The sequence below is a fragment of the Stigmatopora nigra genome, chromosome 4 (assembly GCF_051989575.1).
Source record: "Stigmatopora nigra isolate UIUO_SnigA chromosome 4, RoL_Snig_1.1, whole genome shotgun sequence".
Classification (NCBI taxonomy): domain Eukaryota; kingdom Metazoa; phylum Chordata; class Actinopteri; order Syngnathiformes; family Syngnathidae; genus Stigmatopora; species Stigmatopora nigra.
In genome coordinates, this window is record NC_135511.1 from 3,148,854 (window position 1) to 3,169,686 (window position 20,833).

The 20,833-nt window shown below is 38.5% G+C and overlaps 1 protein-coding gene across 2 annotated transcripts in view; it reads left to right on the plus strand.

The window, feature by feature from the left end:
- LOC144195607 (netrin receptor UNC5C-like) overlaps nucleotides 1–20,833 on the plus strand; it is a 207,426-nt gene that overhangs the window by 141,796 nt on the left and 44,797 nt on the right. Inside the window, exons 5-8 of one of the 2 annotated variants that reach the window (XM_077715354.1) lie at nucleotides 7,282–7,462; nucleotides 8,854–9,021; nucleotides 10,701–10,865; nucleotides 14,747–14,794. In XM_077715354.1, coding sequence (XP_077571480.1) covers nucleotides 7,282–7,462; nucleotides 8,854–9,021; nucleotides 10,701–10,865; nucleotides 14,747–14,794 — 562 coding nt within the window. The remainder of the gene's footprint in view (nucleotides 1–7,281; nucleotides 7,463–8,853; nucleotides 9,022–10,700; nucleotides 10,866–14,746; nucleotides 14,795–20,833) is intronic. The other variant, XM_077715355.1, reaches the window with a different exon arrangement.

Here is a 20,833-nt window from a genome sequence, read left to right on the forward strand (position 1 = left end):
GTCTTAGGGATTTGGGTGGAAGTGGGCTTCCCTTACTCTTGTAAGAAGGCTGCGAGTATTTGGTAATCAGCCCTTGTGTTTGTATTCAAACTCTGTGTTCTGGTATGTCTGGTTGTGGGAATATTACCTCGTGTACCGAGTGTTTCGTTTGGTATCTTGCCTCTTTGTCAGTGTGCGTCATCCCTGTTCAGTTTTGTGTTTTATAGACCCTGTCCCTGTTTTGTACTGACCACTTTGCATTAAAACGTTAAATTGTGCACCAGCACTTTCCTCGGCAAAATGATGTATTGTTAAATTCAATTGTGATTTTAAAGATAAAACATGTGCGGATGATGAGCGATGTTTGAGTGATGGATCACTGTATTATGATTATTTTGTGCAAACATCCAGATTCATTCACATTAGCAGATCTCATGTGCGCTATTGGATTAAATTTCTATTTGCTTTCCGCGATTGAATTTGAAGAGTGTTGATTATGCAGTAATGGCCTTTGTTAGCGTGCTAATGAAGGACTTGATTACTATTCTACTTAGTGGCTCACATCAGGAGGCAGCTGATGTGTTTGCTGAGCATCTGTTGCCGGTAATACACTTGCACGCGTTCAACCATCTTTTCATTTGTAGGTGAAAGACGAATGGCCTCAGCTTGCCAGTGCTCATCTTTCACTCACTTCCTCGGTTCAGTCTTTTTTTTCTGCTAGGTCCGTCTCCTCAAATGACTTCACTCTGTCCATTGTGTTCTTTTAACATTTCTATCACCTTCTGCGTTTATTTCCGGCCATTTCTCTTTTATATATTTCTGTCTTTTGGACTCTCTACTTCATTTGCCATCCTTGATGTCCGATCAATTTTGATGGGGTGAGACTGGTAACAAATTATGACCAGATCAAAGGTGATCAGGTGTCTGTCATTGACATTGGCCAATGATTTAAAATGCTGTCATTTTAGTTTTAGAAAGAACACAGAATATACTAATTTAACATAGAGTGGTGGCTTGATTTATTTCCAAGCTCATATCTCATAACTCATTTAAAATCATCATTCTCCATTGGATTGAATTCTATTCGATATCCTATTTAATCCACACTAATACCTTGGGACCATTTATAGTGTTTAAACAGCCTATCATGCATGTTTTTGGAATGTGCAAGGGAACCGGAGTAGCTGGAGAATACCCCCGCAAGCCAGCGAGAACATGCACATGTCGCACAACTGGAATTGACGCAGGACCCCAAAACTGTGAAGCCGACGCCCTAACAACTCATTCGTCAGACCACCCGAGTTTTATTTTTTACATTTTATTTTTTATGTCTAAAGAACAACATTAGTTATATTCCGCAAATTTCATCTGCCACAAAAATACTACAGCTTTCTTTCGCTTAAAAAAAGGCAGTGCAACTTTGAACTTATTTGAAAAAGTATTCATGAATAAATTGCAATTATCTTTTCGTACTCACTCACCTCCGCATTCCAGCAATCAAGTGTCATTTCGGCATGAAATGAAGTGATAAATCTTCCCGGGTGTCTTATTGGGATTATTAGTGCGCACCTTACCCACGCACGCATATCCACACGAAGGCAATTCTAATCACTGGCAAAGAGAACTCTTTAAGCCACTCGGCTGTGGTCTTGTGGGGATGGAAATAATACAGCTAATCAAGAGAGATCATCCTCAGTATCAACACTTCATTTTCACTGTGTGATTTGCAGGTGGACCGGTAGTGTTTGGCGCACTCCATTGTATGGTTTTTCCATTTTACCTCCACAATTCCATATTTTCTTCATTCTTGCATCTTGCATCATGTGCATACCCTTAATAGTCACAGGAGTTGCTGGAGCATATCCCAGTCGACTTCCGGCGAAAGGCAGACTACATCCTAGATTGCTCGCCAGTCAGCCATAGGGCACACAGAGAGACAGACGACCATTCACACTCACAATTATATGCCACAAGCGGAAATCGAACGTGAGCCTGCTTACACCATCAGCTCCACATTTTAGCCTTTATTCTAATTTAAAAAAAAATGTTTTTTTTTCTTTTAATACTAATTTATTGCATCCTCACATAATGGTAAATAAAGGCTATAAAATGGCTCATGACGGGACGTTTGGTCGCTGGTCTTTTGGTCGCCGGTATTTTGGTCGCCGGTATTTTGGTCGCCGGTCGCAGGTCTCAAAATTATATTCAAGAGAGAGAGTTTAATACCTAAGAGAGAGAGTTTAATACCTAAGAGAGAGAGTTTAATACCTAAGAGAGAGAGTTTAATATCTAAGTACTATTTAATATCTAAGTACTATTTAATATCTAAGTACGGTTTTATGTCTAAGTACTGTTGAAACCAGCTCTCAAAATGATATTCATGAGAATTTAATATCTAAATATCTACTGTTTTCAACAATACTTAGATATAAAACAGTACTTAGATATTAAACTCTCTCTCTCTCTCTCTTAGATATTAAACTCTCTCTCTCTCTTAGATATTAAACTCACTCTCTCTCTTAGATATTAAACTCTCTCTCTCTCTTAGATATTAAACTCTCTCTCTCTTAGATATTAAACTCTCCCTCTTAGATATTAAACTCTCTCTCTTAAATATAAAACTCTCTCATGAAAATAATTTTGAGAGCTGGTTTCAACAGTAAACTATTTGTCACCGTTTGACCGGTGACCACAAGGAACCAAAAGACCGGCGACCAAAAGTCCGAGCACCTAATGGCTTGATCAGATATTGTTTAACAGTGTTACATGTCCAATTAATTTGAAGTGGGAAGGTGGCAGCAAATTGATGACCTCATAATAACAAATAGTGAGTATACAGTAATTTAGAATAAAAATTGAGATTTCTTAAAAAAGGCGTGACATCCAAACATAATTTGCATCAGTCCGGTCCCGGAATCAGTAACGGAAGCAAAACAAAAAAGGTGGAACACCAGTTCCAATCTTCCTTTTTTTCACACCACCATTTGTTTCACCTTTGAAATGTTCCTCATATGCAACATACTGTGATCTTTTCAAACCCCCTTTTTCTCATTGTAGCACTACTCCGTGCAACTAAATATCTTCATATTGTGGCCTACTTTTATCCAAGCCTAGCCTTTGTTCCAATACCAGTGCAGAAATACAGGGAGATAGAACATTAACGCTTTCCTTTTTGCCTGACTTCTTGATCTTCTGTAGCTGGAGGTGAGATGTTTTTTTTCCTGAAGCGACAAAACAGTGAGTGTTTGTAAGAGTTGTACTAGTTTTTTTGCAGAACGGCTGAACAATCAGGTTTGCGAGATATCAGAGGCTAATTCATCAGTGCTTGTCCAATGGTATTAAAGGCTGTGAGATGTATTTGTGTCTTGGATGAAGAAGGAAAGATATCAATCATTGTTTATTCGAGCCGTTAGTTGATTTAAAAAAAAATGTCTGGTACACCCAGAAATAGTTTCCATCACAGTGAAGAAAATGTAAGCATTAAATGACATTTATTTGAGGTTTTTATTCTTAATTACATTAAACAATGGACATGTTTTTTCATGAGTTTTGTTTATATCAAAACTAATAAAATCTGAAAGTAAATAAATAATCAAAAATAATATTTGTTTTTTAGATTTGGGTATTTTTATCTAAAAAATTGATTTTCAACCAACTTAGAAAAGAAAATTAAACCATTTTTATACTAAGTGCAACATTTTATTAAATTACACAATTATATTTACTATTAAGAGAGTCAAAATGTCTAAAAAAAATCAGTATTAAAATAGTTATTGTTGTCTGTAACCCAGTGGAAAAACATAATTATTTGGCTAATATTGACCATAGCCGCCTTGTGGTGTAGAGGTTCACTTCCCTGACTTCAGTGAGAGCAGGCGTGGGCTCGAGAGCCGCTGGTGGTGGTATGTTTAAGAGTGTGAATGATCGTTGGTCTCACTGTGTGCCCTTCGACTGACTAACGGCCAATTGCGGGTATAGTCTGCCTTTTGCCCAAAGTCAGCTGGTTTAAGCTTCAGCAGACCCCACAACCCTTTCGAGGATGTGCGTTATTGAGCGGTTTCTATTATCGTCAATTGGACTGAATCATGATTTTTTTAAAATGTCATGCACCCCAGTCTATCATTGAACAACAGTGAATGCGTTAAACTATCGAAACAGAAAGCAATTAACTTGACAACCAATGGCGGCCCGGTGTTTAGCGTGTAAGCCTCACAGTCCTGGGGTCGAGGGTTTGATCCCAGGTCGGTTCTTGTTTGCATGTTCTCCCCAGGCTTGCGTGGGTTTTCTTCTTGTACTCCAGTTACCTCCCACCCCAAAGACATGCAAGGTAGGCAGGTTGGAGACTCTAAATTGCCTCTTGTTATGAGTGTGAGCATGAATGGTTGTCCATCTCCTTGTGCCCTCCGATTGGCTGGCCACTCGTGCCCGGTGTTAACTGAGAGAAGCTCCAGCACCGCCTGCTACCTTTGTGAGGATATGCGGTTCAGAAAATGAATGAATGACAACCAATGAGTTATTGATTTATCGCAGCAACAATACGTGTCTCAGGTTGTGCGTTTAAAACAGTAAGACAGATGACGCTGGGGCAAGAATTAAAATTACAAATATGGAATCCCCTCCTCCCAAGACAGGCTTGATCGAATAAGCCGCCGTCTGTTGTCACACAACAACACAAATGCACACGCCATTGTTGACACCAGCTGGGGCTAATGATGCGACGGTTGTGGCGGTATTGCAGCCACATGGAGTCTGCTTGTCTGAGACCAGGCGAGCATGTACAGGCCTTGCATACTGAAATCCAAAGATCGCACTACGGGAACGTGATAAAAAGGTCTTTTGTTAGGTTTTTTTCCTTTGCGTGGCAGACTCGAAAAGCGCTAGAGTAAGCAAGTGCGGGAGTGGAAGGTGGCCCGGGTTAATTGGCATTGAAGTTTAAATTACTTTTTAAGTGCAGGAGGCATGTTTGTCCTCATTTTGCTGACTAGGTGTCAATTCTAAAAACCTGTTCGCAGAAAGGGAAAATTTGGAGGTAATGAAGTAGAATACCTCGCCGCGTGCAGAAAGAGAAGCCACTAACGGAGTATGGCTGACACAAACAATTATTTTGGTAGTTGATTCATCGGCGATTGAGTTAACTCATTAACTATATAAATTACCGTAATTTTCAGGCTATAATTTGCTCCCAGTTTGAACCCTGCAACTCATCTCATTTCCTCATCTCATCTTATGAACCACTTTATCCTCACTAGGGTCATGGGGGTTGCTGGAGCCAATCCAAGCTGTGCGCCTATCAATGGAATTGTAAAAAAAAAAAAAAAAAAAAGAAATGTTATGCCAAGAGGGAGCAGCAGAAAGGGAGAATGACCACTGGAAAATGATGTGACCAAATGCAAGAAAAAACCACAAGTTGATTAATTGCCCCCACCACTACTACTGTGCCATTAAAAACTGAGATCTGTAAAAAAGTAATCAAACGAATTACGATTATAACAAACTAAAAAATAATTTCTTGTTAATATAAATTCCAGGGGGGGGCGCGGCGACTAAGTGGTTAGCACATTGGCCTGACAGTCCTGGGGTCCTGGATTCAAATTCAGATATGTCCTCATGAGTAGAGTTTATCTTGTCACTGGGCTTGCGTGGTACTCCGGTTTCCTCCCACAATTCAAGAACTTGAATAGTAGGCTGGTTGAACAATTTAAATTGCCCCAAGGTAGTTTGAGCGTGGAGGGTTGTTGGTCTCCCCGTGCCCTGTGATTGGCTGGCCATTTCGTGGGCTGGGACAGGGTCCAGCTGATGGATTCTTGAAAGGAAAGTTGTTGGGCAACTTGATGAATGAAAGAGAGATGTATGGATCCTGTAGTTCCCTTCATAGTTCACTGATTTGAACAAATGTGACATGATTTCCTCCATAGGTTGCTTGATGTTCCACTTCAGCCGCAATTCCTATTTTTGAGCGCTCCAACAAACCGCTTTCCTCCCCATTTGTGCTACGTGGAGCCAACCCTTTCATTTTGTTGTGGTTGTTTTTTCTCAGTTTTTTTTGTTTTGTTTTTTATTATAAATTAAAATGTCAAACAAGTAGCTCAGAGTCCGGGAAGAGTGGCGACAAGTTGCCGAATGAATAACAAGCGGGGAAATAACAGCGGTCTTGTTTTCTGCCCCTTCCCCACATGTGAGATTTCCATTTCCTAACGCTGAGCGAGAAGAAAATTAAACAATGCGAATGGAACGATGCTGGGCGAGCATTTATGGCGTGTAGAGGGGACGGGGAATTTACGAGGCTTCACCGCCGTAAATACTGCGCTCGGGAAATGTGATTAGCCTCATAAATAGGATATTCCCTGCTGTCCTACCCTTCACCCAAGGAGTCTTATAAAAGCATATGTTCAGGACCCTTCTCTGCTTTCCTCCATTGCCAGCCGTGCTTGTGCAAGCTTGAAAATCTTTCCTTATGCAACTATGCCACAATATCTGGAGAATCATGTTAATTGGAAAACAAATACATTATAAAAAACTGTTAAAATAAAATACAGGGACCATGCCAAAGAGGCTGATCATTTAATGTTATGGTATGTATGAAGATGTCCGGAGACGTGGAAGTCATGTAACTAGTTTTGCTTTTAACAACCAGTTAGATTCAGAGCTGCCACCCACCCTCGATCCCAATACAGGAGTACTCTTGTCCCATTTCCGGAGTTTATCCAGAGTGAATGTGATTCACGCAAAATCCATATGGACTGAAGTCGCACAAGATGAATAATTCATCAGAACTTGTAATTCGGATGATTCACAATGCTCTCTTCTTACCGAATCCTTCCGGTTTACAGTACAGTTGTATCAAGATGGCGGAAGCATATAGCAATGGTGTGAATTTTGAGGCATTTAAATTGGAAATTTGGTACTTTTCTGAAATGGTTGTTTGAAAAAAAAATGTAAGTGATAATTTTTGGGGACTTCCGGCGAAAGGCAGATTACACCCTAGACTCGGGCACAGAGAGACAGAGAAACATCCACACCACAATCATATTGTAACTTAGTGGGAATCGAGCTGTTATAATTCTAGCATTTTTCACCAAATGATAATTTTTTTTAAAATTGGAGCATATCAAAATATGCGCTTTCATAAATTTTTTTTTTTTTTTCATGCCGACTGACATGACCACTGAGTAAACATGATTTTCAAATACATTCAGCGCTATTGACGATGGTAGACGTCCAATCATCTGGCTTTTTTATACTACTACTAAATTAATTAATTGTCCAAAAATAAATATTCACCATTCCGTTGTTTTGCTTCAGGTTGAATGGCTACGAAACGAAGAAATCATCGACCCGGCAGAGGACAGAAACTTCTACATTACCATCGACCACAACTTGATTATCAAACAAGCCCGTCTTTCTGATACGGCCAACTACACGTGCGTAGCTAAGAATATCGTGGCGAAGAGACGCAGCACCACTGCTACTGTCATTGTTTACGGTATGCATCTGGATCAAATTCTTCGTCTCTGTGTTGAACTTCTTTTCTTTCAGAGATCTTATTATAGAAAGCCATAACCCCATCGATTCAAAACCTTTGGCCACACAAAATGGTTGTGCAGTTTGAGGTCCAATGTCAGATTAATAGGTCGATTTTTGTTCTTTTTTCTTGGCTCTTGTGCCAAACTGATGTTTTTCCAACTTTTCTGAACTATTGACCTATAACAGAGTGAGCATCCTATTGATTTTTGTAAAAGAATACCCTAAGAGGTGGGAGGTAGCATAACAAACAGGGACTATATGAAAACATCTTTGACAGTTTAATGTGAAGAGCAACTTAAAATATTTCAGGTCATATCAGGTTTTGCTTGTCACGATACTAGAATAATTAAATTAGAAATTACTCAGTACCCTTTTTTTACAAAATGCCTTCTTTCACCCTTTGGCTGCCAATGACATCAAAAGGCGCCCAATCTATTTAAAGTGGTAGGGTGTCATGTGTATGGACGTTTGCTAGAGCTAATAACAGAAGAATGATGCTGGATACTACATTAATGACATCAGTCACAGTATTTCCTCTATACTGTACTCCGGTTTCTTCCCACATCCCAAAAATATACACAGTAGGCTGATTGATCACTCAAGGATTTCCCTAACCATGTGTGTATGCACACATGGTTGTTTTTATTGGCTGGCAACCAATTCATGGTGCACCTACTGGTCTAGGCTGGGAGAGGCTCCAGCATCCCCACCCTCCTCGTGTGGATAAGCTGCTCGGGAAAATGAATGAAATGATGTCCTTTCCTCATCCTAAAGTCAGCTGAGACTCAGAAAGCACTCCAGAATGTTTTGCGCGGAGCATTTAAAATACTTTTGCCACCTGCCGCTTGAAATTAGTTCTGCACTGGTGCCAACTGTCTCACTGTCATTGCACTCAACCGGATCTGCCTTAGCCAGTGTTTCCCAGCCAAGGCATATATTTTACATGAGTAGAATCTCACACTACACCACCAGAAACAATTGTCACACTCATAGTATTGACTCTAAAAAAATGACACCAATGAGTTACGTGAGTTAAGTTAAATCGTACTGACTGATATATATATATATATATATATATATATATATATATATATATATATATATATATATATATATATATATATATATATATATATATATAGATAGAGAGAGAGAGAGAGAGAGAGAGAGAGAGAGAGAGAGAGAGAGAGAGAGAGACGGTATTTTTGCACAGTTTTGAATGTAAAATCAATGTGTTAATGTCCAATGACCTGATCAATTGGCCGGATTAAAAAAATGCAAACGTTATACCTATATGTGGAGCTTTGCTTTCACCCACAACAAATAAGTGATTTTTTTCTAATATTACAGTCAATGGCGGCTGGTCTACGTGGACAGAGTGGTCGGCTTGCAACAGCCGTTGTGGACGCGGCTTCCAGAAACGGACCCGAAGCTGTACTAACCCTGCCCCGTTGAATGGCGGACTGCCTTGTGATGGACAGGCTATCCAGAAATTGCCTTGTACTTCTTTGTGTACTGGTGAGTTTGAGCACACTGTTTTGTTGGTTTGCTCTAGTGTTGTATTTAATGTCCATAAAAAATGGTGAATGTATATTTGTGGTGACGGCAGTTATTGTTCTATTGCTGCCAGCCCCCGAATTAAATTGGTTGGATGCCCCTCGCTGTGAGTGTCAGCCAATACATTTATCTAAAATACATTTATCTAGTAATTGTTCTTTTCATGCTAATATTTTGTAATTATGTGAATTGGAGCTGAAATGTACGTGATTAACACAGTTTTCATTGCACTGTAATAGATTAAAAATGGTCCTCTGAACATTTCATTCAGTCACTCTTTTGCATGCAAACTCAATTTTCATATGGGTCACATCATAGTTTTGCTTTGCTTCAGAGGTTCATTTTTTGTCAATTAGAGCTGTCACATTTCATCAACCAATCAATTGTCAGATTAATACAGAACGTTTTTAATATTCATGAGTTTTATAGGGATTTTTGTCACTCAGAATGTGTCAAAAAGCTTTTGATTGCAAATAACTTATTTTTGTTTTTCGTTTGTTTTGTTTACAAACAAAATAAAGAAAAAGTAAATATTAGTTTTTTTATTTCAATCATTTGTATCCAATCACGCATTCATTTTCTGCTCCATTTTATCCTTGCGGGGGTCTCAGGAATTGTTTTAATATTTAATTCATTCATTCATTCATTCATTCAATGTCTGCACCACTTTATCCTTGCAGGGGTTGCGGGAATATTTTAGATATTTAATTCATTCATTCATTACTTCATGTTCTGTTCCGCTCATCCTCACGAGGTCATCTAGTTCTAGCCTATCCCAGCCAACAATGCAACAAGTGGTAGATGAAGTACATCCTGACTCGATGGCCAACCAATCGCAGGCCACAAGGAGACATTCAAACATTCACGCTCACACTCACACTTAGGGGCAATTTACATAGTTCAACCAGCCTACCGAGCATGTATTTATTTCTGCGTCCCGTTGACCTTAAAGACAAGCGATGTTGATCATATAATGAATGTCCATCCCCTTGGATTTTTGCAGTCCTCAATCTTTCATTGGGGACTACAGAAAAGACATAAATATGTTATTTGGTGATATACTCATCTCATTTCAATTTCATTTTCTGAACCACTTTGTCCACATTAGGGTCGCGGGGGGGAGGGGGCTGGAGCCAATCCCGGCTGTCTCGGGCCAGTGGCAAGGGACATTCTGAATTGCTGGCCAGCCGAGAGCAGGGCACAAGGAGGCAAACAACCATGCACACTCACATATATACCTAGGGGTAATTTAGATTGTCCAATTAGCCTACCATGCATGATTTTGGAATGTGGGAGGAAACCGGAATAACCAGTGGAAACCCACGCGGCCCGGGGAGAACATGCAATCTCCCCACAGGTGGACGTGACCTGGATTTGAATCCTGGACCCCAGAGCTGTGAGAGCAACACGCTAACCACTCGCCACACTGGGCTGTCCACGCTCAATGTATATTTTTTAAATGTAAAGTCAAGTATTAAGAGGTTAAAATTCTTGGTAAAGACAAAAAAATATCAAGAAAAGGTTCAGCTTTTGTTATTCTAGAAAAAGAGGAAAAAAATCTTGCTGAGATTTACTTTCATATTTAGTAACATATTGATACCATCTTAAAATAATCATGGTTATTTTTTTGATTGCCCCAGTGGACGGAGAGTGGACGGAATGGAGTAAGTGGTCAGCCTGTGGCACAGACTGCACCCAATGGAGGAGACGGGAGTGCAACAACCCGGCACCCAAAAACGGAGGCAAGGACTGCGACGGTCTGGTACTTCACTCTCAGAACTGTACCGATGGACTCTGTATGCAAAGTGAGTCAGATAGCTCATAAACATGCTTCACAATGACTTTTTAAAGGAATGCCTTGTAAAGTCTCTTTGTTAGATAATAGGTATTCTGTCATATTTTGCAACCCATCAGAAATAGCTTCTTTGCAGTTCTCCGCACGTGTACTTAGGTGTTTGTGTAACGCCCACAAGGTTTTGCTTTCATTGTCCACAAACTCAAGCATCTGTGACTAAAGCACTCAACGCGATTAATTTAATAGGGTGCAAAGGAGCCATCAGAATTCTAGCCCACCAAAAAGTACCAATTAAAAACCCATCTAAAGTAGGTGTGATTTGTGATTTGGGTATTGAGGTTAATATCATCGATCTTTTAATGCATTAGGTACTGGAAGCATTTTTTGACAGGTCCGAAGAACCAACAAAATGTGCTTCCCAATAATAATGGACGTAGATATAACCAAACAAAGTACTAGCAAAAACTGATATCAGATATATCAGATAACTCTGAAAAGAAGGAAAGATAAGATAGAACACTGGCCTGGCTAGTTTACAACCACAGTGATGTCAAGGAACTGGCATTAGTCTTACTTGATATTTCTACAAAAGAAACAGAATTGCAAAAGTATGTGAGCTTGGAATTTGCATATATATATATAATATTGCATCTATTTGTTCTTTTGTGTGGGGCCTTCTTCTCTGCACTTTGTGGCATGTTTATCACTAGTAGACACCCAATCCAATTTGTACTGGGAGTGTGGCTGAAAGTTTTATTTTTATTTAAACCTTCACAGTTCAAAACGACTGGAAGGGTAGTGCCTTGAGATTTTAAATTTATTTTTTGTTTTCTGTATTGTTTATCCTCACAAGGGACTAGAGTTTATCCCAGCCAACTATGGGCAGCAGGTGGGGCACATCCGGAATTTGTTGTCAGCCAACCACGCTCACATTCATACTAAGAGCAAATAAGTATTCAACAAGCATTTCTCTGGAAATGGGGGGAAACTAGAGTATCGAGAGAAAACTCATGCCGGCCCAGGGCGAACCTGTAAACTCCGCACAGAGAGGACAGAACACATTTGGGATTAAATCCCCAATCTCAGAACTGTGAGGCAGACGTGTGAAGCACCTGGTGACCATATAAAGACCAAAGTATTGCTGCCTTCTCATCCCTTTCCAAATGGATTGGACATTTATCACCTTTAATGGCATTGAATGAGTTCATGTTACCATGCTGCTTGCTGCATTTAAGTGGTCCATTATTTGTTTCTTTTTCTCCATCAAGAATGACTATTATTGTTCCATCCGCCTGCTTCATGCCACTTTTCCTCTCAGGAGGCTTTCTGCTTTCAGGCCTTCCATTCATTCACTTACTGTAGCTGACCCACCGGTCATATCACTCAGTCGAGCCAACTCATCAGTTCCCACCCAAACCTAATAAGACTCATAAAAAGCACCAGACTCCTCAACAACTGAACTATCATTTGGCTCATAGAAACCATTTTTTTTTGTGTTCAGAAGTGAATAAAGCTGCGTTCCTCCAAGGTACAGGCAATTATTTTTGTTGACTTGCAGCAAAAAGTGGAGTACCTTGCTTACTCATTGTAGCGAGAGTAATTGGCAGATACTTGACATGAGCGCAGGAGAGAAAATAGCAGATTGTATTTTTAGATCCCGACACGCACATTGGTTCTCATGTGTGAACCCATCAAACAAAGATACAGGTTTGAGGGTGTTCAGCGTGAAAAAAACTCTTTATTAGATAGAAATTATCAACCGGTGATTTGTCATAATCAGTGTTTTTTCCACACTTTTCCAAATTAGGTAGTCTTCTCTGGACATAACAAAATGTCTAAAACTAAATTAAACTACAATAAGTAAATAAATCTAAAACTAAAGGAGCCTACAGAAAGCTCACTCTCACCTATACAGCCAGACTCAAAATGTTGCCATATTTGGTAGTGATGTTAGTCCCTTTTATTGTACCTGTAAATGTCATCACTTCTCACCAAATCACTTTCCCACTAAATTTAACTCAATTAATTTTCATCTGTCTTAATAATTAACTTCTGTTGCAATTAGTCTTCCTTTCTCAGCTGCCTTGGCTCCACCCAATAAAAACATCTCCAAATCAGAAATTATTGTCACACCCAAAATGAGGTACTGATTTTTGCAGTCAATATTAAAACAAAAAACAGCCAGATTTGAGTGCCAAATTTGTTTTATACACGTAGAGACGACTACAAGTTAGATCGGATCGAGACTCGATCATTCACTGCTACCCTAGGTGTCATTATTATTACTCTTCCTGCTTACGTATTGACTTTTTGATTTGCTTTATTTAGCTTTTTTGCTAAATTTGCTTCATGGCTACATTTGATGAATTTACATTTATAATTTACCACCCCTAGTTGAAATTAAATGTATATCTTTCTCAATGGCGGTCAGTAAAGTCATCCTTAAGAGTGTTCTCCAACCGAACATATTAATGCCAGACCTCAAATTAATGCCTCTCATTTCCCAATCAGACCAAAAATAAATGGCATCAAAACCTGCAAACAGTGTGTTACTAATCTCTTTGTGATGCTATTAGATTCAGACAAGAGTATCCCATAGAGTTAATGTTGTAGTAAATTGAGCTTTTCTTCTTTGGGTCATCCATTCAGGCTCATTTCCTCCGATTGACTTTCCGTCTTTGTAACGACTCGACACACCGGCCTTATGTTTCAACTACTTCCTATAGCGCTAACAGGAAGACATAAAATGTGTCAAGCAGGAGCACGTAGAATGTCTCTGGCTTATAAATTTTAGATCTGTCGTCTTTTAAAGCTGTGGTAATCTCTGGAGATGGCAGAGCGGTTGTGAAACATTTTTTATGGTGTTTGTATTTGCATCAAACCAAAGCCCAACTTCAAGTAGAGGAAAAATTAAAATTGTTACATTTGGAATGGGAAGGTAGCGATGGAACAATTCATCATGGGCAAACATTCCATACAATAATGGGAAATATTAATAATTTTACATTATTTTGTTACCTTACAGCCCTATTAATAATTGAATAACAACAGTTAACAATTGCTAACAACAGTATGTTTTTTTTTTTTTGTTTTTTCTGTTTATTTTTATAATGTTTAAAAAAAATCAAAAACAGACTAGTAACTCAATGGAAATAGTGTGCTGCCGGAATTAATTTGCAGCATATGAACTTTTCCACATTTTGTTATATTACTGACCCCATTCAATCCCCCATTTTTATTTTTTAATGACTTGCAAATACTAGTCAAAACACGCTCAGGTTGATTTTTCCAATTTATTTTAAAAAGTATATACTGCGCGTACTTTTGAGTTGCTCTTCATGAAGTGATTTTTAGCTCCTCATTTATCGGTAGTTTAAATAGGCTCACTTTTTTGTGCGTTATGCACACCCAGGGAATGTACATATGAAAAGGATTGTGGTATTGGTCCTAGCTAAAATGGAAAACCAATGGACTAAGCAGGAAGGTGTATTTGTCATGGTTAAGGTGGACCAGAAAGTAGGCTGTGATGACACACGGCCGCAATTTTAATTTGCCTGAAACGAATCCTGGCAAAAATCCTGAATTTCTGTCTTTAACTCAGAGATTAAACCCTTGCTTGATCTCATTTAGTGCCCAAGTTTTCATGTGTCATCAACAAAATAGGTTTACATTCCTATCAAATGTCTCAATCAAATGTTTGTGGTGTTATCTCTTTAGCACCCTCTGACCTGCTAATGATTAGGAACAAATGACAAGCAGTAAAAGTAACGCATATTTTGTTTAACATCAATACATATCAACAATGCTGACCGAGTGGGCCACTGTGTCATGTTGTTGTCCCATTATTTTCATTCACTCTATCCATCCTTCATCCCTTTCTTTTGTTCCAAGGTTCATTGTTTGAGACGTCCAAAGAAAAGAGTGATATAGGATTCACATGTAAGTCTTTATCCTTCATTGTTTTTCTTTTGTTGCATGTTCATGTGTATCCGTGTTGGTCTCTTAACTTATGTCCAATGTATTTATTGTTCCAAAAGCTCAAATTATTATTCACAGTTGCCAGCATGACATGGATGGGAATCAAAGACATGTCATTGATTTAATTTGAGCAACAACAAATTTTGAGTGTAAATATGTTGTTCAAAGACTGAAAACAAAGAGTGCCAGGAAACATGTTGTCCATATTTAACCAATTTTTCAAGCAGTGCCCAGGTGTTTCATAAAAAAAAAAAAAAAACGTATCAAAAGGAATGGACCTCTACTAATGACGAACTGATTTAAATTCATACCAAATGGATGAAAAGGGCCACAATACTTAATCGTAAACTGCACTGAAAAAATAAATTATTTTGCTCAGACCTTATCATGCAAACATGTAATAACACCTCCATTTCATATTTAAAACAGAGCCTACAATTTGATAATAATTGCTTTGTTCGCTCGAGTTATCGCGAATAGAAACACGCTAATAAGGCTTTCTTTTATATCTAGCTTTAAATCAAAATATAACTGTTAAATATCTACATGTTACTGTATTTAATGAACAAAAAATCTATTAGAATCGACAAACACTGATATTATGGTATTGCCTTAAAAATGGTTAGACAAAAACTTCCATGCCCCCTATCCTCACCAGGGTTATGGGGGGTATTGGAGCCTATCCCAGCCAACCACGGGCAGCAGGCAGGGGAAACCCTGAATTGGTTGGCTGTCGATGGCAAAGAACAATGGAACAGACAGCCACTGATTCTCACAATCACACCACCACCGAGTGTGAATCGATTCCACCAGGTTTTGAGACAAATTTCTACATAGCCTCAAATAATAGTCTATTGTCTGAAAAAAATGTTTGCAACATTATTATGATATATATATATATATATATATATATATATATATATATATATATATATATATATATATATATATATATATATATATATATATATATATATATATATATATATATATATATATATATATATATATATATATATATATATATATATATATATATATATATATATATATATATATATATATATATATATATATATATATATATAAATATATAAATATGTGTGTATATATGTATATATTGACCCTGGGTATGAGTGTGAACGTGAATGAATGGTTGTTTGTCTCCTTGTGCCCTGCGATTGGCTGGCCACCAGTTCAGGGTGTCCCTCACCTCTGGCCTGAAGTCAGCTGGGATAGGCTCCACCACCCCGCACGACCCTAGTGTTGATGAATAAATGAATGAATGTTTGAATGAATGTATTTTTAGACATATTTTACATTGAATTAGCATAATTAATTTTATGAAGTTTAATACTTCCCATAAACCCCATAAAAGTTATAAAAGTCTGCTATATGAATGCAAGGAGGAGCAAATGATAAGGTCATTATTTATTAAACCATTACCAGAATACCAAATTCAAAGATATGTTCTATTCCATTGGAATTGCAATTGGCAGCTCAATAAAAGTACACACACACACTTAAACACAAAACTTAACACTTTCAAATTATGTTACGCACATTCAGAAAAACTCAAGAAACAACCCTTTGACAAACGAGGGTCATAGGTACGTGAATCAGGGACCACCACCACCCAACGCTGCTCTGCCATTGTCTAGAACTGGCTCTTGGTATCACAAAAACACAGCCTACTTCTAGCCAATGGGAGAGGCCAGCGACGTGTTGGGAGATAGCCACTGGGAAAGCAACTCTACCACAATAATTTAAAATAACTGGACAGAAAGTGTATTTAGGTTTCGGGGGTTGTTTGTTTGGAACAAAGGATTTCCCATTAAGGCTTTTCGTAACCTGAATATATTGTATGTAGAAGCATATGTACGTAGAGGTCCTTCTGTACTCCCCTATGCGATTTTGTAGTTTCAGTGTTTTAATGCAGTATCGATGCAATGTTAATTATGATATCATTTCTTTGTGACAATTGATATCTTTTTTAATGTCAAATCCTTTGTATTTTCCTTTATTACTTACTACAATATGTCTCTTATTCTTTTTTTTATTTGCATGACCTCCTCAAACCTTCACTATTTTTGCATAGTATTACAAATGTATCCATTTTCTTATCCCAACTTTTTTGTCGTATATTTATTCCCTAATTTAAAAATATTGACTTCCACATTTTTTGATAATACATACCAAATAAACCCCATGGCTTCTTCCCATAATATTATGTCTTTCTCATTCACCGTGCCCATGATGCATCTCAGTAAACGATAGTTATATGTTACCCGCATGTCCTTTGTCAGCTTTTACGTCTTCTTCATTTCATCACAGGTCATTCTGCCATGCCGCCTTGACAGAGTGCAACCTCAAATCACACACAGGTCCAAACACATTATTCATCCACGCGGCTGGAAAGTGTCCACCCACGTCCGGTGGTGTTTTTTTCCTCTCTTGGCTCTCCTTGACATGAGAACCTGTAAAATAGCATTAAAGAAACAATAAATAAACGTGAAAGTTATGTTTCTGGTGCTGTAGATGTTTAAATACAAAGTCATTGATTAATCAACTTCATAATAAGAATCGAACTCTGAACACTACGGAGCAGTAACCAATTAACTCTTTCAATCTCATTGATTGAATTGAAAGCTTTGTTGTCATTATACATACACACGCTGACAACATTAAAAGTATGGACAGGGTTGGATGGCTTGATCCCTCCCAAGAGATTAAGGCAGTCGCAGAAACATGGTCCGCGATATAGCCATGCCTCCTCACGCAAGTGATGGTTGAAGGAGGGGTGTGCTGGTTCATTCACTCCTGAGAGATGTATTTCATTTACCTATTTTATATTGTATTAGGAAATATGATCATTGTATTATGTACATATTTAAAAAAAATCTTATTTATGCAATTGTGAAAATCATGACAACAAAAATATTTCAAAACATTTCTAAAAAAAGTTTTAGAATTCTTTTTTAAAAGTTTGAACCTTTAATTATATTCTCTGCTTGAATGAAGTAATACATATCTTTAAAAGGGCATATAATTATTGTATGTCTAAAATGTAGTATATTTTTGGACCCAGTAATTAAACATTTCGATTTAAAGGCTGTATAGAGAAAATGTATAATACCACCTGAAATTTGTCAGTAATTATAACTTTTACATGTTTGAATGGCGGCCCGGCGGATGAGTGGTTAAGGTGTCGGCCTCACAGTGGGGGACCTGGTTTCAAATCCACGTCGGTCCACCTGTGTTGAGTTTGCATGTTCTTGCTGGGCCTGCGTGGGTTTCCTCCGGGTACTCTGTTTTCCTCCCACATTCCAAAATATGCATGATAGGCTGATTGGACACTCTAAATTGCCCCTAGGTATGAGTGTGAGCGTGAATGGTTGTTTGTCTCCTTGTGCTCTGCGATTGGCTGGCCATCAATTCAGGGAGTTTCCCGCCTGTGGCTCGAAGGTCAGCTGGGTTAGGCTCCAGCACCCCCCTCGACCCTGGTGACGGTCAAGCGGTTCAGAAATTGAGAAGAGATGAGGCATCCTTCACTTGATTTTTTTTCTGTATTGCTCATCCTCACAAGAGTCGGGGGTGTGCTGGAGCCTATCCCAGCTAACAACGGGCAGGAGGCGGGGTACACTCTGAATTGGTCACCAGCAAGTCAAAACGAGACAAACAACCATTTACACCTACAGACAATATTTTGAGTGTTCAACCAACCTACCATACATGTTTTGGAATGTGGGTGGAAACGTTTTAAATATAATACACAATTAAATATAATAGTTCATTTTTACATTGTAGTATAATGGACAAAAAAACGTATTTGACTTTAATATAGAGGAGAACATTCATTAAATAAAAATCACGAGCAACGAGAGGATCACTCTCAGAAGGCTGGCATCCTTCTTAACAAATTCAAAGCATCACTAAATGTCAGATTTCTTTGACTTTTGACTCTTTCTTGTCTAATCATATCACCTACACTGCAAATTGGAATTTAATCGGCTAATATTTATTAGCCGATTTAATTCCAATTTCCAATCTGTATTCCTTCCAGCACTGGCCAGGCAATGTTACGTGATCATATGCAGCCAGTGATTGTCAAGCGGAAAATGTTATCGTGATTAGACATGATGAGTCGATCGATGCATTTTGAATTCCGCGGCAGAGGCTCCACCGAATCCCTGAGACCCACTCGCCGAACCCCTAGGGTTCGATCAAACCCAGGTTAAGAACCACTGACTTTGAGTGATACATTCGAAATGAATGAATCAAGATCTGATCGTCAATGTTGCTTTCCAATGGGTTGTGTGATACAGGTGCATGACAAAGTACATGTGGACCAGACAAATTTAGGTTTTACAAGGGGTTTAATCAAGCTGCCTTGTGGTGTAGAGGTTCGTTTGTCAGACTTTGATGTGGGCAGGCGTGGACTCAATTCCCGCTTATGCTGGCATGATTGGTATTGTGGATAGTTGTTTGTCTCTGTGTGTGGGTTAGGCTCCAGCAATCCCTGCAACCCTTTAGAGGGTGAGTGTTATGGAAGATAAATGAATGAATGAAGGACATGAATTTGGGATTAAGTGGAACCAACTATTCATTTTGACTTTCAATTGATTCCCTGCCCTGAATTGTTCTTCATTGTAAATGAATTTGATGTTGTCTTTTCGACCATTTCTCATATCAAAATGTCTCTCTTCTTAGCATATTTATTTTTACACCCTTTTTGTAAGAGTGGAATGTTGTGTGCTTTAATGACTGGATGAAAAAACTTTGAAAATGCTCATAACATATTGAAGGGTACCGTTGTAAAATAATTACCAAGTTCATTAAAATGGAAAACTTTAGCGTGTCTCTTGTCGCCCGTGCCTAGACAAATGCTCTTAATGTGCCTGTAGCAGGTAGGCTTTAAAGTTTCAGTCTCAAAACTGGGCTAACGTCTTTTTGTCATTCTTCAAAGGATGTTCCCAAAATAGCCCATAAAAATGTATTATCTCAATAGTGACGTTAGATTTATTCATAAAAGCCCCGATTTACCCGAAATATTTTTTTGATAAATGTCACATTGAAATATTATAAAATTAAACGAATAGTAATAATAATGACTATATCTTCTGAACTCAACTGAAGCACCAGCATTTCCTGTATATATGGGAATAAAAATAGGGTCATATTTGTACTTAACATTCATTCATACATTTCCTGAACCGCTTTATCCTCACTAGGGTCACGGGGGGTGCTGGAGCCTCTCCCACCTGACTTCGGGCCAGAAACAGTGCATGTTTTTTTGGGAATGTGGGAGGAAACCAGAGTGCCCACAGAACTCCCATGCAAACAACAACAAGCAAATTCCACACAGCTGGACCGACCTGGATTTGAACCCAGGACCTCAGAGCTGTGATGCCGACGTGCTAACCACTTGAGTCGCCGGGCCGATATATACTTAACAATATTTATTTATTTTCTGAACCGCTTATCCTCGCAAGGGTTGTAGGACCCCGAAAATTCTTGTGAGGATAAGCGGTGACCCCACTGGGGCGATCCCAGCCAATTACACCAGGCAAGGGACACCCTGAAACGGTGGCCAGCCAAGGAGCATAAGGAGAAGGACAACCTACCTAATTATAATGTTACTTTATTACCCCTTTGGCTGCCATTGATTCAGCATTTGATGTCCAATCCATCTGACTTGTAATTGCTGGCAGTCCTATCTACTAGTGATGAATTCGTTTGAAGATAGACAGAGAGAAAATGTATTCATTTTGAAGAGAGAGTCCAAAAGAAATTATCAATATACATCAAAATAATTTGAAATCTTACATCAGAGAAAAGTATTCAACACGTCAACTTTTTTCTCATTACAGTTATTTCCAAAGATGCAATTCAAATGAAACTGGAACATTTGAGTCCAGTAATGGTTATATGGACTTAAGTGCAATAAAACAAGGAAAAGGTGTTGAACACACAGACCCTATAAAAAGGCCTTGTAGTTTA